Source organism: Fukomys damarensis, unplaced genomic scaffold, assembly GCF_012274545.1.
Source record: "Fukomys damarensis isolate Sample0158 unplaced genomic scaffold, DMR_v1.0_HiC HiC_scaffold_4, whole genome shotgun sequence".
Classification (NCBI taxonomy): Eukaryota; Metazoa; Chordata; class Mammalia; order Rodentia; family Bathyergidae; genus Fukomys; species Fukomys damarensis.
The window spans coordinates 48,767,045-48,788,676 of record NW_022900916.1 but is presented as its reverse complement, the minus strand read 5'-3'; the positions used below and the strand labels follow the sequence as shown (position 1 = coordinate 48,788,676).

The window sequence follows — 21,632 nt, the reverse complement described above, 5'->3', positions numbered from 1 at the left end:
ATTTTCTATTCTACCATTTGCATTTCTAATTATTAAGAACAGGCAGCATTTTTACTTATAGAATGTGACCTGACAGAGAAAGCAGAACCTTTAGTAAACAAGGGAGGAATATAAAGAGAAACCTTACTATATGTAGTAGATGAACACTGTTGGTAAACACCTTGGCCTCTGGTAGTCTCTCATTTTGCAGATGAGAGACTGGACACAGCCTAATGATCTATCCCCTCCCTCCACCGTTAGGGCTCTTTATCACTATGGGAACTGTTATATTCACTTTCAAGATTATTGGATCACGTTTCCTCCACACAGGAGCAAGCTTGATGAGGACAAGATCCCGTGTGCTTTGTATCTGTTACCTTTGTATCTGTATTTCATAAGAAGGCACTCATGTTTAACAGGGAGTAATTGCAAGAGTTTGAGCTGGGAATCAAACTTAGTCTTCGCTATTACAGATAATTTGTACAAAGTCCTCTGAGATCCTCTTTGATAAAGTGACATAGACAAAATATCAAAACTTTACCTTCTACTCCTGTCTGTATAATGGGTAGGTGAAAGATCATTAGTTGGTTCATGTATCCAGCCTTTTACCCATCTTGGTTCTGTCACTTTTCCCCCAACACTGGTAGAGAGCCTTTAATGAAGACAGCCCTGATAGCCTTGGAGCCCAGAAAATGGTTCTGGGTAGAGAAGGAAGAACACAGTGTCCTGCCTTGGTCTTGATTTGGAGGGTGTGATTTTGGCACAACCAAAATCAAGACGGGAGAGGGTGGCACACAAAGGAAAATGCAGAAATGTGATTTGTTTGCCATGTATTAACTCAGTGGCCTAGATTATATTTTTTGCCTTTAATCAAATATATGTACATCCTTAATTTCTCTGAAATGGGTTTTTCGCAAAGATTTTTAGGAATTCTGTAATCACAAAACAGATCTGTTCAAATAACTTTTTTTCATTCTTATTTGTACCACCAAATCAGAGTGTTCTTAACACTTACACTCGCCCTGTTTCTGGGTACTTGGCTAAAGCAAAGGCTCTCACGTAGTAGTCACGTGTCTCTGCAGTGAAAGGCACCAGGAGGTGGAAAGTGAAGCCGGCAGGGCTTAAGAAAGGCCTCTTCCCCACTCGTTCCCGATCTGCCTTTCTTATCTCACACTTTGTTGGACCCTGCACAGCAGAGTAGGAAAAGGATAGAATTGCAAGCAGAAATTGTATTTGCTTTTGTTTAGCGAAGCCAAAAGCCTTAATAATATTTTATGAACTCAAGGTAAATGCCAACTGACATAAGAAAGGTCTTAAAAGCATTGTAAACATTTTTACAATCATTGGAGTGGGAGGGCAATGAAGGAAATATATCTTTTTTTAATTGAATATCATCAAAATCTCTACCTTCTTCAAAATAGGCAAGAACCAATTAAAGAAGAAGAAAAACAAAAACTAAACTGACACACAAGATTCTGTATACATGCCAAATACTGGGAGGAAAATTTAGCATTTGACTGAAAAGATATTAACCAATCATTAGATTTCTATGGTTGAACACTCTCAAGACTGTTACATTCCTATATTTCATTTAAAAAGTCATTCTTTTAAGTGCAAACTGACTTTAATTTTGAATAAAGTTTAGCATTCAAATTTATAGCCACTTTGAAAGCTGAAGTTTTATTTATATCACATGAACCTGCATGGATTCTTTAATTATGGAAGACTAGTTGCACATGGAGAAGCTGAATTTTAAAAAAAACTCAAGTTCAATGTATGTCTTCCATATTTTTGGGGGTGCTATCAAAGCAGCCATCATTTGTGGAAAATGGTACTAAGATTCTGCCATACTTTGGTTTAAATGCAAAATCAGTACTTCCCAGAAGAGATTTTAGTGTATGCTATAAAATAACTAAAGAAGGTTTTTGTTGTTGGTGGAGGTTTTGGGGGAAGTTTTTGGTTTTGTGAGTTGTTGTTTTTTTTTTTCTTTTGGTTTTTGTTGGTAGTTTTCATTCTCTTGAAAGTGTGGTTCTAGTGAGAGATGTTAGTTCCTTCCTGTGATCCTTGTGTTTTAACACCCTATAAAGGAACTCTATGCTGCTTGTTCTGATGGTAAAAGTCATCTTTGTTTGCGTGAAAGAAAAGATCTTACTGAACTAGAGTGAGCCTTTCATTTTAAGAAGAGTTAAAGTCACGGGCGTTTTTAATGTTTTAATCTCTGTTTAAGAGGTTTGTGTTACTAGAGGAAAATTGATAACATTTTTACCTCAGCAAACTGCCAGCAAACTGGCTCTGCTCTAATCCCACATTTATAGTGATTTATATTCTCCGTGGCAATGTGCTGTAACCTCAGAGTGATACCACTGTGGTGTGGATTGACTGCATTCCAAATGCTGGAATCACATACATAATGTTTTTACTTTTAAATAATATTCAGACACCAGAATAAATACCATATGTGCACTGATGCTGGTTACAATGAGACCTTGTCATTTCTTGTGAGGGAGAACATTCTTTGTTTCTGATTCCTGTTTGAAATAAGTATGCAAAACATAAACATGTACATCGATGGCATTTCAAGAAGACTTCGGTAATTACACAGGCTGAAGTTACTGTTCCTTAAGTTGTAGCACTTAAAAATATTGCTGTGTTGCCACCATCCTTCATTGATGCGTATGAAAGTGAGGATTGTTGTCTTTCGTTCCCAGCATGGGAATCATTTGGCTTTCATGTTCTATGTCTACAGTGTGCTGTAGTTGAAGGACATCTGTTGGAGAAAAATCGTCTCTGTGAACACTGTTCATAGGAACAGTGAGACTAACGTGTCGATGACATTGTAAGAGGAGAATAACACACTGGATAATGCAAAGGGACGGATGGATCAGAAAGCCGTAATTCAGTGTTAGGCCTACTGTCATCGGATGCCACAGAGCAGAATTTAGGTGGCCTGACATCATCAAACTCCAGATAACCAATCTCCCCAGATCCATTTTTCCCATATGATATTGAAGATTTAAAGGTTTCATAAAGTTTAGAAATACTTCTCAAGTCATGGTTTTTTAGATATTGTTTTTATCCATCTTGGTTGGAATTCTAATCCATTTAGACATATTTTTTAAATAGACATGGTAAAATGCCTTTCATATTTGTATATCTGTAAGAAGAGCCAATAAGTCAGTCCCCAGTTTTACTTCTTAGGGAAGCATTTCTTTCCAGCGTTGCATTATTACCAGTGGATAAACTATACTGAATTAATGCTTATAACATTTTTATAATATTTGATAGATGATGAGATCCTAGGCACTGATATTGATGACTTCCCTACCCCTTCACCTCTCTCCCCACCCAGTTTTGTGCGGTTTGTTCAGAATAGATAGTATGGAATTAATGTGTGAGTGATATATCATACTGTGTCTCTGACATCTTATCTGGCGCATGACTCAGAGTTTGAGTAAGTCTTGCTCCCTTATAGGAGTGTTCCCTGTTATAAAAATGCTCAGAAGTCTCTTTTTGAAGTTGGGAAGTTATGAGACAAACGTTAAACCTCTGATGTATTGTCTCTCCTTTTCAGCTTTTCGGATGATCCCTTATCCCTTGGAAAAGGGACACCTATTTTATCCGTACCCAATATGTACAGAAACAGCAGACCGGGAGCTGCTTCCCTGTAAGTTCACCTTCTCCAGCCTGCTCTTCGGGCAGGAAGGGTGGCGGGACTAAAGGTGGGGACGGGAAGAAGTGGGAGTGATAAATGTTTATATTGTTCTTTGTCTTTTATTACTTTCCTCCCAACCCTGGCCCTGTTTGATAGCACATGTATTAAAGTGAATTATGTGAGCAGGTTGGGGTTCCTGCTCCCCCGTCTCTCCACATTCATCAAAGAAAAGATGCCAAAGGACTGAAATTTAGAAGCGGCATCACGTACAGATTGGCCGAAGCACAGAGAAGCCTGGCGCGGGGCTGATATCTACGCTAGCCCGAGGTGGCAGGTGGCGTGGGGTCTGGCTGGGCTCTCCAGCAGGTCATATGCGGTCTGCACAGGCTGCAGTTTGGAGAGGTATTGCTGACTTTAGAGGAAGCTGCAGATGAGTCATGGATGGCAGAGCAGCATCAGGACCCTGGCATCACGGCCCGAGGCGGAGTCCTGGGGCAGGGTGGTGTGCTCTCTGCAGTGATGCAATGCTCTTGGCCGAGGGATTTCCCATGAACATCTTGTGGATTGTTCCTAGTGAGCTGGCTAACATGTGCAGAGCACACGTGCAGCCTCAGCTCTGTATAAAAAGCCCAGAGAAGGAAAACCCTGCCCTCGAGTACCTTACAGGCCAGCAGTCTAATGGCCCATACCACATGTGGAAAGTGTTATTTTGGCTTACTGTAATACAGTCTTGTTTTGACCATTCAGCCTAATTAGTTATTATCAAATCATGGTGTGTACAAAGATCATGTTGAGGCTCTTCATGTGGCCCTGACTTAGAACACATTTTCTCCCTCAAATAATAATTTAGCTCTTCTCTCTTCCTTGTTTTCTCTCTTGCCACCCTCTCCTGTTATACCAGCCCCACTTAAGACAGTGTTTCACAGCTATAACATATGGAAAGTACTTTGCGTGGGGGAAATCTGGGTCCATGGTAAATGTGCAAACACAGCGCCATTGAGCCAGTGTCAATCTTCAGTACGGTGGAGTCTGGGTCAAAGCTGAATTACTGTTGTCAAGTTAAGGTAGCAGGCGGTACCTCAGTTGCTTTCTTGATGGCCAGACCCAACAGGAAACTTGTTCTGTAGGACACTGGGACATCTCAGCGATGTGTTCCTCGTTAGGCAAGTTGTATTGTGGAAAAGATCTGGTTCCTCAGGTGGCACTAGATTTGATTTCAGCAATCCTCGCTGTAGGCCCTTAGTTTACCTTTTGACTCCCCCTTCAGGGAGATCCTTGTTAAAATTTCAATTTTCTGTTAAGGCAGTTTTCTGAAAAGTACAATGTTTTTAAATGTTTTAATTTAGTCCAATTAAGTTTCCATGGGGAAAGATTAGCTATTAGAACAAGATTACAGCTCTTAGAAGAAACTTTATAGGGATAATCTTTATAAGCCTGAAATAGAAAATTATGGCTCACATTTATTTAATTGAATGTCATGGTCCAAGTCTGATCTTTCTCCAAAATATTTTTTAGGGTTGGAATTTGAGACTGAGCAGATGAGTAGGTTGCTTTTTAAAAAATGCTACCTATATCTTGCCCATTGAAAGTATAACTGTTTCCATGGTATGCACGGAACGCACATCCACTTTGTGTGGATCCCCACAGATTTATTTACCTCGTAGACAGGCTGCTTCTGTGCTTTGTCCCTCCCCAGTCCTCTCTACCCTCAGTGCGAATGAGGACGCTGAGTGGCAGGAGTTTAATGATTAGGGAAAGGTCTTAAGCTTCTGCGTTTTCTAAGGAGAATGGATTATTCAAATGATTAAAGTGACATTATTGCCCGCCTGAAGTTTTAAGCCTCTTCCACTGCCCCCAGGCAGTTGGTTCTTTCTTTATACAAGAAACCTCTAGCACCCCTGGTCATCACCTCTATCACTCTGTCAGGTCATGGGCAGCCCTGTGATGAGCCAAAGGGACAGTTAGTTCTGTGAAAGATACTCTTAAAGAACACTGGTTTTGCTTTTTTTTTTTTTTTCCGGTGATTGTTGTAAGTATATTCATCATGAAGAGTCTCTTACACTTGTGCCAGATAACCCTGGCAACCTTGACCCTCGTGCCTTGCAGGTTGAATAGGCCAGTGTGTGAGGTCCTGGCTGAATGTCTATCAGGGTAGCCACCCTTCTCTGACATACTTAGCGTGTGCCAAGAAAGATACAAGATAAACTACTGTCACCTAATAATTTTTTAAATACAGGAAGGTGAACATATAAACAGGATTTTTTTCAATATACTTTGAAGTTTTCAGGTTTTATGCAATGAGTATGTATTTTGTAAATTCTATGGTTTGTGTTCACTTTTGAGAAAGGAATACTATATATTACACAGATAGTGTTATTATTCCTGCCCACAAATGTGTGATATGTCCAAATTAACCTTTTCTGGCTGGAATGGAGATTGTTTGTGGATATAGGAGAAGCAGATTAGTAGCCAAAGACAGTGTTGTATGTGACCTGTACTTTGTCAAGTGTTCCACCCGTTGTATTCCCAAAGAGCTTCAGCCAAAGCTCTAAAGAGTCAGTTCTACCATACTGAAATTCCCCAAGGATATTTTTTCACTTTAGCTGTAATATTTTCCTTTTGTCTTCTCCACAGCTTTCCATGAAGTCTCCGTTTACCCAAAGAAGGAGCTTCCCTTCTTTATTCTCTTCACTGCTGGATTGTGTTCCTTCACAGCCATGCTGGCCCTCCTGACACATCAGTTCCCAGAACTTATGGGGGTCTTCGCAAAAGCTGTGAGTATTTGCTGAGAGGGAGGCTTCAGGGAATGGACAGGGAAAGCCAAGCAAAGAGGCATGAGAGAAGTGGGAGATTGTCCTGTAATGGTTACAAGCCTGCAAAGATCATTTTCTCACTGTTTAATCATTATCATCATCATCAGTAGAAGGAAGGAATTAAGGCTTAAATGAGAAAGTACAGGTTGTTAATTCATGCCTTGCCTCATTTCACTGAACAGATTCTCAGCAAGTTTCAAAAAGTGCATGGAGTTCAAAAGGATGAAATAATTAGGGCATCCTAGCAGATGAGAAATGAGTGGGAAATTATTTAATTTTGTATTTTGAGTGACATTTCTAATCTCTGGATGTTGTGGCTCTCTCCTTCATGAAGGATGAGGTTTACAACTTATGTTTCCAAAGATTATTTAAATGGTACAAACCTTTGGCTTGTTGGGGAAATGAACTGCGAGAGGTTGTGAAAGCTTGTAGTATTGAGAAGTATTATAATATGACATTTAGAAATAAGGCAGCCTATTAAGAGTTTTTAAAATAAGAAAACCTAATCTGTACTGACAGCCATGAACCATTGTCTCTTTGTTGAAAATTGACCGTTTCAGCCTGCTCACGAAGTAAGGATAAGTTTCCTGATTTTGCCAAAATGGGTTTCAAACAAAAGGAAAGAGTATCAGTTGTTTCCCTGGAACTCCATTCAGATTTCAAAACGAGCGGGATAGAAAGGATAATTTCTAACTTGGCTGAGTTGATTTAATCCCTTTCCAGATGATTGACATTTGCTGCTCGGCAGAGTTCAGGGACTGGAATTGCAAGAGCATTTTCATGCGTGTTGAAGATGAGCTGGAAATCCCACCGGCACCTCAGTCTCAGCATTTCCGAAACTGAACTCATCACCCTTCCTCCCCCACCCCGAAACTGTTCCTCCTCCTGTATTCCTGACCTCCACCAGTGGCCCTGCCATCCACCCGGTTACTCGGTTACTCATTACTTCAGCCAGAAACTTGGCAGCTCGCCCCAACTTCTCCCTTTCTTACTTCCTGCATCCGATCTGGCTCAGCCTTCACACTCTGTCGCTACTAACCTCCTAAGCAACTAGGCATTCAGTAAAACTGACTTACCTTTTTCTCTTCCTTCTGCCCTCACAGCATCTCTCTTAGTTTAGGCCCTTGTGGATTCTGGCCTGAACTCTTATAATTGTCTTAACTGGGCTGCTTTTTCCAGTCCCCTCCTCTTCCAATCTTTCTTTAATACTGACACAAGAATGGTCTTTCTAAATTGCAGACCCAAGCATGTCATTTCCCTGCTTGAATTTCTAGTGGTTTCCCAGCTACTTCAGGATAAAGTCCCAATACTTTAGCATGACATGTAGGGCCTTTTATCGTCTGGGCCTGGCTTACCTCTTCAACCTCCTCTTTCCCAACCCTTGCCCAAATCCTGCTCTTCAGCCAAGGACTCTTGCACACTTCATTGCCTTTGCACATACTCATCGCTCTACATGGAATGCCCTTCACCATTAACCACTCCATCTGTGTACTCTACTAATGCCTCTTTGTTCTTCCAAGCTCAGCATTCTTAAAGCTTCTCTGAAGCTGAGTGAGGTGTCCCTCCTCCGTGATCCCACAGCATTCTATGAATGCCAATACTAACACATTCATTGTTCTATATAGTTGTTGGAAAATTGTCCCCCTTTAGAGTGTAAGCTCCTTGAGAACAGGACTGTGTCTTTCTTATCTCTGTATCCCCAAAGCTTTGCATGGTGCCTTGCACATAGTAGGTCTTCAATAAATGTTTGTTAAATGAATAAACAGTAGTGGTCTCTGCAGAAAAAAAATTGATATAAAAATCAGAATCTACTTAACATTTCTTCCCTTCCTTTCTACTTATAAACTTGGACTTAGAACTGAAAGGGACCTTAAAGTGCTTTCCATGTAACTGAATGGAGGTGCACTAGCCTTATTAAATACTGTTTGCCTTGAGGAACTCACCTATTTAACATCAAGCCCATTTCATTGTTGAATCAGCCCTAACTTTTTATACTGTTAAAGTCTGTCTCCCTTTAATTTCCACTTACTTATTTCTATTCTCTCGTCTCCAAGTATACCAAATAGGTCCATTTCCTCTTGTAAATTTTTAGGGTTGCTCATTTGTTCGTGGCCATAACATCTTACCCTCTATTTCCCCCAGGCACAATGCCCTAAGTTTCCTTAAGTCTTCTCTATTTGATCAGAGGTTGTGTACATTTCTGAACTTATTGTCACCCAATGCCGCGTTAGAGGTTCCTTAGTCTATATACCTGCACCATTCAGTATTTTCTTCTCTGTAGTAGGTGTGAGAACTCTGAGAAGATTAGACTGCAACTTAGTAAAATCTAAAATAAGCTTATATTTATAGCAGTAGACAATTACTGTTCCTTTATGTTTAACATTTTAAAAATGTATCTGTAAGGGTATCTTATTTATTAGTCCATTATTCATCATTAAAATAGCAAATAGCATTTCATGGCAGTTTTGGACCAGTTCAGAAGTCCTAGCCTCTAGGTGCATAGAATTCACCTTGCCACACTACCAAAATTCAGAATCTTGATGTGACTGCCCAGGAGTTTGTGTCCCAGACTATGTGGATAGGAGTTGAGGATGTTCTTCCAAAGACTCTGGTCTCGTGAAAACTAAACTTTTGAGCAACTATCTAACAGTGCATAGCGGGCTGTAGAAGTTGTTCAGTCCAAAGCTTCCTAGGAATTAGTGGGTTCAGCCTGGCTATACTTTGGGATCATGAAGGGCGCTTTAAAATTACCAACACCCCCCCCAACTGCTGCTGCAATGGCTGGGAAGCAGCGTGGGTGTCTGAATTGTCAGATGCTCCCAGGCATTTCAGGTGTGCAGCCAGGGCTGAGAAGTACAGAACAGAATAAAGACTAATTCCTTGAGACTATTCTAATCCGCAAGGGGACTTGGAGGGGATGGGACAGTAAATAGAATATGACTGGGCATTTTGTGGAAAGGTTGTACATCGATCCCTGCAGAATACTGGACTGAGTTAATTCTGGATATTAGACCAGAGGTCACGCTCCTCATTTAAGTTTCCAAAGCTTTGGTAGTAACTTTAGGATCAAATGGTCGAATAAAGTATAAATCTGCCTTTCAGGTCCACATGTTTTATACTACACCCAAATGTGGAAGTTTGGTCAGCTCCCTGAGATTTTCAAACGTCGTCTTATTAAGTTTGCTTTTAAGCTTCTGTCTGGAGAACCATCACAGCCGTCATGCCCTTCATTAAGGTCCAGCAGCTTCCAAAACGTCTGGAGGGATGTGGGGTGGGGGTGGGAAGATGGATGGCCTGAGTGAGACAAGTCCCATCCTCCCCTGTCTCCACATCTTCACCCTGGTCACTCCTCAGGCCCCCACCCACATCTCTCAGGTTATCATTGCTGCCCTCTAGGCTGCCTGCAACCATTTGCAGCTTGTGAAAGTGATTTTCTCAGCCATCTCCTAAGATAATGGCCCTGGTATAATGACTTTTAGCAGATGCAGAGAGATTGCACTGCCACCCGCCAGGATACGCAGCTTGGGAACTCTCCAGTGTGTTTACACAGGGACTTGCAGCCAGTAAGAAAGCCTACAGCCCAGGGTGAGCCACTGGGAAACAGTGAGAGAAGAGGATTCCACTGGCTTTTCCCCTAATCTAATCTACCTCAATGACTTAGGAGTAACTCTTCCTAGAATGTTTGGTTACCAAGATAAGGTTGCTCTTATAAATAAGTTATCATTGCAAACCCAGCTCCTCAGAGAATGTGGGAAGGTCAGCATTCTGACCCTTCTGCTCTCCAGGGCCCTATCTTTCCTCCTCTGGTCTCTCTCCTTCCCTGAGACTGAGCCTCCTGACTTCTGACTCATCTTCCTTTATAGGCCCTGACCTCTTTGAATTCTGCTATCGATTATAGTGAGATGTCAATTGTCTGCTTGCAGCGGGGCACCTGGACCTTATTCAGATAAGCAGAGGCTTCTAATGTCAATGAAACATTGGTGGGAGGCGTGACCTTCTCCTACGTGCTGGTGTCTCAGGAGGAGGAGGAGCAAGCGACGGAAGTGTCATTCTCTCCTTTTTATTAGTTCACTTGCTTTTTCTCACCACAGGACACTGATTGAATTATGGGGCATTTTGGTTAAAAATGTAACTGTGTGTCTCTGCCCCTGGACAGGAGTTTTAGACATGGAGATAGATGGGCTCTTCCAGGTCGCCTGGTTTTGCTCATTCAGACTTAACTTTTCAGGGAATAAATTTCTCCGTAAGTCTGGAAGTGAAACTGCTATTTCTCTTTGGGCGTGAGTTGGGTCTCTGAACAAAAAGTATTGATTAATTTTCAAATATCTAAAGAAATACAGCTGAGCATCTTACAGCATTGTGGGGGAACAAGGCGTGGCTCCCTAAACTTTTAAAAATACTTCCTGGTGAAGTGTTGACCTTGATGCGGTTGCTAAAGGAAAGGGGTTTGGTGGCTTCCAGTGTCTCTGCACATTGCCTGCTTCCTCCCTGTGAGAGTGGGACAGGGAAGAGAATGTGGGGAGGTATGCTGAGGAGGAAGATGGCTTTCTACTAAGGTGGCGCTTATGTCACCTTGAGTTCTTAAATCATCACCACAGCTTCATTCATGGAACCTTGTTAAGGAAGCCAGGTCTCACCCAGGAAAGAAAGGGCTGCTGCATTTTATTGTTCACAGGAGGAACAGGAGGCAGTGGTGAACATCAAACAAAGCTGTCCCCTTAACTTTCAGAAGCCTCACTCTTGTGCTTTTTATCCAAGTCGTGTCTGTGCCCAAATCCAAGCAGCAAAGTTTTTATTTTGAACCAACTCGGTAGTGTCTCCGTTCATCCTGCACCTCACATCAAGTCTCCTAAGGCCCCATTTTAGTGTGTATAGACTCTGAGCAGTGACTTGCATACAGTTGCACAGGCTCATGCTAATATCCAACAGTTCCTTCCCCACCTCACAACATCAACAATTCTAAATCTGATTTTCGTCATATCTCTTAAGATATGATAACTACCAGCAATATCACCTTGTTTATTGAGTCCCATCTTCTAACACCTATTGGACTCTTTGGTTTATCCCACCACTTTAGCACTTAGCTAAACTTACAGTGTTGTATTGGTTCAGTGCCATCAGTAGGCTTGTTCCGTATTTTCCTCTTATAACTAGGCTTCTGCTAAAGCTTTCTGAGGGAGCTTGGGCAGTATTACTTTTTTTTTTTTTTTTTTTTTTTTGTACTGGGGATCAAACTCAGGACCTTGCACTTGCAAGGCAGATGGCAGAACCACTGAGCTAAATCCTGGCCCAGGCAGTGCTATTTCAATGTCTTCCAACTGCACTCATAATGGCACTCAGTCCAGCTCTAATCTGAAAAGGGTAGGCAGCCCATCCTACCAAGTAAACATCACAAGTGTTCTGTGTGTTCAACAAAGGATAGTTTCAGGTTATCAGAAACTGCCATGAATCTAACACCCACTTGAGAAAAGAACCATCCCACCTTTGCTCAAGCGCTAACATGGCTGCCTGTTTTCTACCTGCAACAGTAGTCTGGTATTTGGTATTTAGCAACGCTTGAACCCTATTCCAGTGAAACTGTGCTCAGTTCAGCAGCACATACCCTATTCCAGCTGAACTATGTACTGTCTTCCAGCCACACCTGTTACTTTCTCCTTTCTGTTCTGGCTGTTGGTTGGACCTGGCAGGCTCCCTCTGCTCCTATTTCTACCCTAACCCGAGAGGGCCCACTGTCATGTCTGTGTCTGTCTCTGATTTGATACTCCAGCCACCCACTGGAGTCAACTTCAGTTGACTCATTTTACAAAGATTTTCTGCATCCCTCCAACAAATTGGGTTCTATCCCTGTTTTGAACCCTCCTGGCACTTTTCTCTGGGCTTCTATTCTGATTGCCATCATGGCGTATTTGGTCATTATTTTTCTCTGTCTATATCTTAATGGCTTTGACCCCTCCACCACTGAGCTTTGAGCCTCCTCACAGTGGGAGTTTTTTTGTTTGTTTGTTTTTGTCAGAGATCAAACTTAGGACCTTGTATTTTCAAGGCAGGTACAGTTTCACTGAGCTAAATCTCTGGCCCCTGACAGTGAGAGCTTTGTCCCAGACCCCTTTATACCTCACCAGCACTTAAGTGTCTAAATGAGCAAGTATATTCAGTTGATGCAGAGACAGACTGGAGAAACTATCTTGAGTGTCCTTTCTGTAAATTTCACACTTGATGATTCTGTTATAATGTGTTACAGGCCTTCACAGTGTTTTCTACTGTTCCTTTTTTTATCTATTCATTCATTTATTTTGAAGTACTGGGGATTGAACTCAGGACCTTGTTGCCTGCAAGGCAGGCATGGTGCCTACTATTCCTTTAAAAGGGGGTGTTGGAGGAGATTCTGAAGTCAGTGAGTTTGACACACTTGCCCATCATATGCCTTGAAGACCCACACCCTGTAGACCATCTGACTAGTAGAGGAACCTGTTTTTACTTTATTAAATACACTATCTACTAAACTTGTTTGCCTTCACCTCAGGATCACATTTTCCCTGTGCATACGTACTCGGCCTCTACTCTACACTTTTCTTGGAAAGTCTTGGTGGTATAGATGCTACTGTGCTGTGGACGGGAGATTATGACCAAGGGCTCCACCATAAAAGATGGAGGTGCTGAGTGCTAGCAAGCCAGTGTTTAGTTTTGAATAGATAGAGGGCAAGGAAACCATCGACATACCCGTCTCTTCTCTGACTGGGACAGTGTAACTCCTCTGCCAGATGCTGGCTGGTTTGTAGAAAGAAGGTGATTTTCTCCAGAACTTAATCAAAGTGGATTTAAGATTGTAAGTGAGTCTCGGGTGATGCACTTGGCTTTCTTAAAAGGCACTTCTGATGAGCATTGTTCTCTATGAAAAGCAGAAAGTTAATTTAGTAACCAAATAAAGGAGTTTCCAAAGATCCGCTCAGAAGCATTCTGCTTCAATAAGAGCCATGGAATAGCCCGTTTTCTACCTTCTCCCAGGCTCCTGTGATACTTGCTACCAACCAGGTCTTTCAGAAATGAGCCCAGGCAGTGCAGGTGTTTGGGAGACGACAGAATTCCAAAACAATACACATACAACAAGCTTGACTTTTAAAAGTGAGTTCTACTTTCAGCTAGATGAACAGGTGGTCTAAAGTGTCACCATTTCCTAACTCTTACCCACTACTATCCCTCTTTCATTGCTGTTTGATGACACTTCTCATCTGCATGGGCAACTCTAAATCCCAAAGACAACTAGGAGCCTTGGAACTGTAGCAGATACTCTCCTCTTATCACCGGTTCTAGGGCAGGACTAGACAGCACATTGGACTATGGTCCAATGTTCCCTATAAATGCGAAGGTGACTTCAGCCTTGTGCGGCTCCTAAGATACAGGCGTGGGTTGGAGAGGTGCGTTTTGTAGTCATGAACACTGTCTCTCCTGACTTCTCTGTCTTTCTGATTTCTTTGCAGTTCCTCAGCACTTTGTTTGCCCCCTTAAACTTCATCATGGAGAAGGTGGAGAGCATCCTCCCATCTAGTCTGTGGCACCAGCTGACCCGGATCTGAGGGGAGCACGTCACCCTCCACTCTCCTCACCCAGCTGGCTTCCACTGTCTCTTCTGTGCCAACAGAAGACCGTAAGAAAGCATGACTTTGAAAAAGGGAAGCCATTCCGAGATTTTAAAATGTTCATGGACTCTCTCTGTTCCATATTAAAGGCTGTTTTTGTTGTACAAAATTCATCGATGTTCAGTTCTATTTTATTTTGCCTCCAGAAAGAGAAGAAAAAGTCAAAAATAAACTTTTGTGTATTGCAGCAGTCACTTGTGTCTTCATATATCTTCCTTCCAACCCTAAAAATGTTGTTCCAGATGAACCTGTGGTTTATATTAACTCCCCAAGGACCTGGCCTAGGGAATACCACGCTGTGGTTTGCTGATGGAAGTCATCTCAGCAGGCCCTTAGCAGCCTCGTAATCAGTGGCTGGGAAAATGAATCTCAAAAGTGCCAACCCCAAATTGAGCATCCTCCTAGACCAGATGCATGTGTGCATGCACACATACACACACATTCACACACACACTTGAGTTTCCAAGGTGAATATCACATAGCATGAGTGAAACACATGTAAGTGCCTAGCAGGTTGTTCGAGCTGAGGCTCTACCTCCTGAACAGTACTCAACACTGCAATTCTAAGGGTCATTTTATTTTCTCTGTTTGCAAAGTGAGAAGAAAACTTCTGATGAAATGCTACAGACCCATCAGTTACTATAGAACCCGAATACTTCACCCACATTTGCCATGTTTAAAATGTTTACCGATCAGGATATGTTTTATTTTTTTCATCACGTTTGTGTTCCTGATGCTTTAATGTGAACATTCTCGAGTATTTTAGTGATCTGAACCACAATGATCATTTGTCCTCACCACCTTTAAAAGCCTTCCACATGGCTCATACCTTGCAGAGCATCTGGCTTCACTTAAGCAAAAAAAAGAAAAATAAATAAACTTGAATCTTCTATCTGAAGTGAAAAGTACTTCTTTTTAAAATAAATCATTTGTCCTCACCACCTTTAAAAGCCTTCCACAGGGCTCATACCTTGCAGAGCATCTGGCTTCACTTAAGCAAAAAAAGAAAAATAAATAAACTTGAATCTTCTATCTGAAGTGAAAAGTACTTCTTTTTAAAATCTCAATCCAGTGCTTTACAACAGGACTGTCCTTTGCATAGTTTGTTTTCCTTTTGCTTTAGAATCCTAAATCTTTCCCACCGTGCTAAAGCAGGTGGTGTGTAGGAGAAGCACCAGCTACTTTGCTTCCCAGCCAGACCATGCCAGCTCCAGGGCTTGGTCAGAGAGCAGCCAGGTGGGCAGGTAATGCTTGAGCACCAAAGCTGCTCATGCTTTTGACGAACTTTTCTTTGCACCTACTCTGTGCAGAGCCCTGATAGAAATACATAGATGGGTTCTGCTCTTAAAGAAATCAGTAGGAGGATGATTCTCTGTGCACAGCAGTTAAGGTTACTCTTTGGTGCAGAAGCCATGTCTGCCTTTGTTACCTCATCCCATTCTTACCAAACTCAAGATAGAGCAGGTGCTCAAATGATTTGGTGAAGATAGTACAGTGCATCGAGGTACAAATAAAGCTTTATGTTAGAGGAGAGGGGTTGGTTCCAACTCGTAAGGATCAGAGAAAGCTTAGAATTGTTTTATGCAGCTGGAAGAAAAAGGCCTTCAATCTAATTCCTTGGTTTAATAGGGAGAGAACCAAAGAGACTTTGGCCTGCTGGATTCCAGATTGTGGTAAGACTTGAATGAAAGGTTTAAAAACTACAGGCAATAGGCACAAAAGAATGACCCAGAGCAGGAAGTGGCAGGAAATGCATCAAAGAAATGTAAGATAAAGATTTAAATGTACCTAGGGAATTTAATAACAAAGGCATCGAGCAACTTGATAGGTGAGGTAGAAGTTAGATTTTTGCTTCCAAGGGGCAGTTAAATGGGAGCGGTGCAAGTGGAAAAAGATTGGCAAGAAAGAAGACTCTGTGTGTGTGTGTGTGTGTGTGTGTGTGTGTGTGTGTGCGCTGCAGTAGTAGATAGGATTGTTGAAGGAAATGAGCCCATGGGCCAAAAGAAGAACTAATCAGGGGAGGAGGAAGGAAACATCTCTGAATTTAAGGAAAATGAATTATGTCAATTTACTAGACTTTTGCCCAAAACTTCAGAGTCACTCAGGGCAGGCTGTGACCCCACTGCTTCCTTTCTTCCACTTCTCAACTCTTCTCTCAACTCCCAAGCTCACTTAGGACTCACTCTTGAGTATTGGCCTCCTAGCCACGCAGATTGCTGTCTTCCAGCTGCCCAAAGGACATGCATGTAGCACCGCCTCCTTTAAAGTTGTTATGAAAATCTTTGAGAAGCCCAGTTGGAGCAACTAAAGCAACAGTATGTACTTTTAAGATGCTCATTGTAGTGCAAAGGTCCAGGGTTCCTGACCTTTCATGGAGGTGACAACTAGAATCCACACTGCACTCTGCCTTGTACCATTGTTTCTATGAGAGGGTGCGTCCAAATGCATTCTGGTCAGCTTTTTCCTGTGAAGACTCTTCCTTACTTTCACCTAACACATGTGTTTGTTGGAATACAGATGCTTCTAAATTAGACATTAGCAAATTGAATCTAGCAATGTACGCAGGAAATGGTACAATATGACCAAATGGAATGATGTTTCAACTTCCCTTTATCAATTTTTATCTGTATCAAAGTCATTATGGTTTTACAAAAGAGTTGGGGAGCCTTCCATGTTCTCATATGGCCTTGAGCAAATCCTGAAATTGTCTGCTTTTGCAGAATTAGGCAAACTTGAACATAATCTTCTGATTTTAGTGCTTTGTTAATGGTAGTTTTTTTTTTTACTTTTTTATTATCTACTATAGTAATTGACCTATCACTTCTTATTCAGTTGATCTAACATTTTTCTAAGAAATCATTATTTTCTCCAGACACTCAAATGTGTTGCCACAGAGTGACATGGGTATATAATTTATATATTTAATCTCTGTTTTTGTGGTATATCTCTTTTTTTCATTTCTAATTGTGTAGATTTTTGTGGCTTTCCTCTTTTCCCCTATTTATCAACCTCAGAAGATTTATTCATTCAAAGAAACAAGATTTCTACTAATGTAATAAACATTTATTTTTGTTATATATTTTAATATATTTTTAGCTTCAACCCATTTGCTTGCCCTAATCTCTTTATTTATAAGAATTATAATTTTTCTAGTTTCCTTAAAGCAGTATTTGGTGAACTTTAAAAAAGAATATGTGTATATATGGCTGTACATTTTCCCTCATAGCTTTCTGGTTCAGTATTTTTTTTTTTTTGTACCAGAGATCAAACTTGGGTCCTTGTGCTTGCGAGACATTTTCTAGAAATTTAGAAATTGTTTTTCTTTTCTTCTGATTTAGAAATGATCACTTTGGGATTTTTAAATATTTCCTGATAAGTACTTTACTCCTGCAAATGGTTTTTTTTTTTACAACAATGGGTATTGAAACTAGAGCCTTGAACATGCTGGACAAGCACTGTACCATTCAGCCATAACCCAGACCTTTTTTAATTCTTGTTATTTTGAGACAGAGTCTGGCTAAGTTACTCAAGTGAGCCTCAAACTCGTGATCCACAAGGAATTAATTTTTAATGTTATTCTGCAAAATAATGAAAACATCAAAATACAGCAAACCCCGATACCTTCCTCCTGCAGACTACTTCTGGGTCAAATTTGATTCTACTTTTCGTATTTTCATCCATCTTTTTATATTTTCCAAATTCATCTTTTCTTCAGGGGACAATGCTTGAGCTCCTTCCACCAGTTCCGCTTCGGTTCTCCTCATTTCCTGACCATGCGCTTCACCAAGCTGAACCAAAGCTACACGCTGAGTCTCCAGGGAGCAGAGCGGACACAAGTAAGTGATGCCTTCACTAAGTACTGACAGGGAGAAATGGGGAGCCCGTAAGCCATTCCCATGCTGTACGATGCTTCTGCTCTGCAGCAGGGACAGCTCAGGCTGATACTAGAAAGGGAAATGTTCAGAGGGGGACATTGAAGAAACCAGTCTTGTGGTATTGGCATTTGAGGGTCAGCATGGTAGAGGCCAACCAGACAGGAACAACTGAAGAGGAAATAGCTGAGCAGAGGCGGGCTGGCCCTTGTCGTATGGACTGGGGCAAAGATAACCTTCAGGTGACTTCCCTTACATCCATCAGAATAGTGTCTAAAATTCTCCAGCAAGAACAAATAATGCAAACAAGAAGCAAGTTCTCTTCCCTTCTTTCTTCTGCTCATCTCCTCTTTTATGCACTTTGAGTCAATTCCACATGCCATTGCATCCTTCGCCTGCAGCCTTGAGTGTGAGTGTGACAGTCCTTAGAAAGACACTGCAAATAGAGACCTCGACTGACCGTCCTGAAACAGCAAGTAAGCCTCCAGAAGGTAAGTGTTTGCCAGGGAAGGGGTAGGGGGTTACAGTTTTCTAGAATGTACAAGAAATATAATTTTTTAAAATTTGTTTTTAAACCACTGGCTTTCAGCTCTGAGCCCCCATCCTACCAAGGCATCAGGGAACTTCATGTCAGTCATGAGAAGGGTGCTGTCTCCCTCCAGATGGGGTCTACTTTCAGCAAGGCCTGAATGTCCTGGTTGCTTTCTAGAGCATTGAATTGTCCAGCATCCTTGGCTGTCTGCTTCTACAGACAGAACCCCACAAAACAAGCCGTAAGACCTCAGAGACCTCTGGGTCCGAGCCCCCATCTCCCATGTGATTCCCTGCCACCCTTTCGGAGACATAGGTGCTACCTTTCAGCTCCAGCAGCTTCCTTCCTGGACACCCAGGAGATCCCTGCAGTTGGGAGAGGCTCCTCCAACTACGAGATCTTTCAGGCTGCTTCTGCTTTTCTACCTTACAGCTTCCTGGGCTGAAGCACTGTTTGACCCTAGGTTCATGCTTGAAAGGGCAAAAAGAAGACTGCAAGGAGAAAACATGAATTAACATCTCAAAAATATTTTTCTCTACATATCAGATGAACTTCTTCATATCTAGTACAATTTAGATTCATTTGTCCGCTCTTTCCTTCCCTAAACTGAATTGATAGAGGACCTCCTGAATGCCAAGGATATTGTTATACTCTCTCCCAATCGAACCTCCAATGGCAGCACTTTTTGTGATGCTTAACTTGCACATTAACTTCTCTGACTTTTTCACTGGAGCACAACAAATTTGATTTTTACAGTATGGCATTCTGAGGATACTGAAGAATATCAGCCAATTTTTCTTACTGCATGCTCACAATACTGCTCTTTTCCAGGATCACAAGATGGATGGGGCTTTCTCTCCACAAGTAAGCAAGCAGTTCCACAGAAAACACAGCTGAGCCTCCTCCTTTCCTCCAACTCAATTCTATTGCTGTCTCCCTGGAGATAGCATAGGAGGCTAGAGATTGAGGGCTCAACTCCCAAGACTGCCTACCCTTCATTCACCAGTCACAAGCCCAGCACTATGGACCTTCTGACCCACCAGCTGCAAAGTGGGCTTTCTGTGACTCCCTCTTTAGGCTCGAATAACTTGCTGTAGTGGCTCACGAAACTCAGGAAAGCAGGTTTCTTCATATTCTTTAAGAGACCCTTTATAAAAAATGAGTAAACAGCAAGGTGAAGAGATATATAGGGTGAAGACTGAAAAGGTCTTGAGCACAGGGACTTCTGCCCCCATGGAGTTGGGGCACAGAACCCTTCCAGCGCATGGATGAATCAAGTTCACCTTCCCCGAAGTTTCCACGTGCCCAGCTGTCCAGAAGCTCGCTGAACCCTGACCTTTTGAGTTTCAATTGCACAGGCAGGACTGAGGTAGAGACACTGTGGAAACATGATTAGACAAATAGTTTGAGCCAGTGCTAATAGACTGGGTGGGAAACACAGGCCTGTCTGTCCAGATTCTTCTTGGCCCCTCTGTTTCCTCCCCTTAGGCCCCCCTTCTGAAATGTGGATCTTAGCATGTATTATCAATGTGGGTCAGAGAATTTCTTTATGGCCAGCTCCAAGACAGAGAGGTAGGGGAAAATTAGACTCTATTTTTAGTTTTTCGAACCTTTCTTGGGAAAGAGAAATTCTAGCCTCTATGGCATGAACTGGGGAGTAAAGGGAGCCAGTAAAAGGAAAACAAGAGAGAATCGTAGAAATATTATTTTACTTTCTGAGGCCTAGTGCATCCTGACATTACTGTCTTTCTCCTTTATAACTTTAGCTAAAGCTGTTCTGAAGCTGCTTTTGAACCAAGGACAGAAGATCAAACTTTAACAGAGCAATTCCAGTCATTTGACAAGTAACAAAGGCTCCACACGTGATATAGTTTGGATCTGAAATGTTTCCTAAAGGCCCATGTGTTAAAGGGTTAGTCCCCAGCTTCGTGCCAGTAGGATGTGGTGGAAATTTTAAGAGATGAGTCCTAGAAGGAAGTCTGCCCTCGAAGGATTGTGACATCCTCTTTCTGTCATTCATTTCCCACCATGAGATGAATGGCTTGTGGGCCTACATCCTCCTGATACAATGCACTCCCACAGGCCCAAAGCAAGGGGGACAGCCAGTTGGGGACAAAAACCTCCACAATACTGAGCCCAAGTATTTTCCCTCTTTATACGTTGCTATAGCTCAGGTGTTTGTTACAGTAATGGAAAGGTGACTAGCAGTGTGTGTGTGTGTGCATGTGTATACGTACATATGCACACATACTCTATATGTAGACACACACACATGCTGAATATGTAAAATATCATAGGCATTCATATAACACTCATGATTTAGAACTAGATATTCTACTTTCTAGAACACAAAGCTCAATAAGTCTGGGCAGAAATCTAGAACAGACTAGATACTAAGGATAAGAAAGATGATGACATTAAACCAGAAGGGAACATCATTCTATAGCAGTCCAGCAAAAATACTTATTAAAATGAAGAAAAACACTATTCTGGGTTTTTTTGTTTTGGTACTGGGGATCAAACTTGGGAACTTGTGCTTGCAAAGCAGGTGGCAGAACCACTGAGCTAAATCCCCGGCCACTATTTTGTTCTTGAAACAGCAGCTTAATGAGGAGCTTTTATGAAAACTGTACCGATAAGATTTGATCTGGGAGGTATTATTCCTTCTTATTCCACATTCCCCAAATAATCATCATTAATGTTTCCTAGGTGCCAGATGCTACATAGGGTGCCTAACATGTTATATTATAGCAAGGTCTTCAGAGAAATAGAGACAGTAGGACACACACACTCACACACACACACACACACACACACACACACACACACACACTTGCTCTGCAATGCAGACTGAGTCTGAAGGCCTGAGAACTGAGGGGATCAACTGACCTCTGTCCATTTGTTGAAAGTTTGTTGTAATGCAAGTGCTGCAGAAGGATGAGATGAGGTATCCTAGTTCCAGCGGGCCAGCAGGAATAAAGGGCCACATTCCTCCATTTGCTGGCACTTCTTCTATTCAGTTCTCCAACAGATAGGATGATGCCACCCCATCAGGGTGGGCCACGTACTGAGTCCACCAATCCAAACACTGATCTCGTCTGGAAACACCTTCACAGATGCATTCAAGACTAATGTTGGATTTGGGCA

The 21,632-nt window shown here is 41.9% G+C and overlaps 1 protein-coding gene across 8 annotated transcripts in view; it reads left to right on the top strand.

Annotated features, from left to right (window-relative positions):
* The window catches only part of St7 (suppression of tumorigenicity 7), a 315,589-nt gene extending 301,299 nt beyond the window's left edge, over window positions 1-14,290 (top strand). For 4 of the 8 annotated variants that reach the window (XM_010621883.2, XM_010621887.3, XM_010621886.3 and 1 more), the window contains exons 13-15: window positions 3,551-3,643; window positions 6,266-6,405; window positions 7,168-8,166. In XM_010621883.2, the coding sequence (XP_010620185.1) occupies window positions 3,551-3,643; window positions 6,266-6,405; window positions 7,168-7,287 (353 nt within the window). In that variant the 3' untranslated portion in view covers window positions 7,288-8,166. Of the gene's footprint in view, window positions 1-3,550; window positions 3,644-6,265; window positions 6,406-7,167; window positions 8,168-13,922 lie in introns of those variants that run through there. The other 4 variants (XM_010621891.2, XM_010621885.3, XM_010621892.3 and 1 more) reach the window with 3 other exon arrangements.
* Window positions 14,291-21,632: the final 7,342 nt, after the last annotated feature.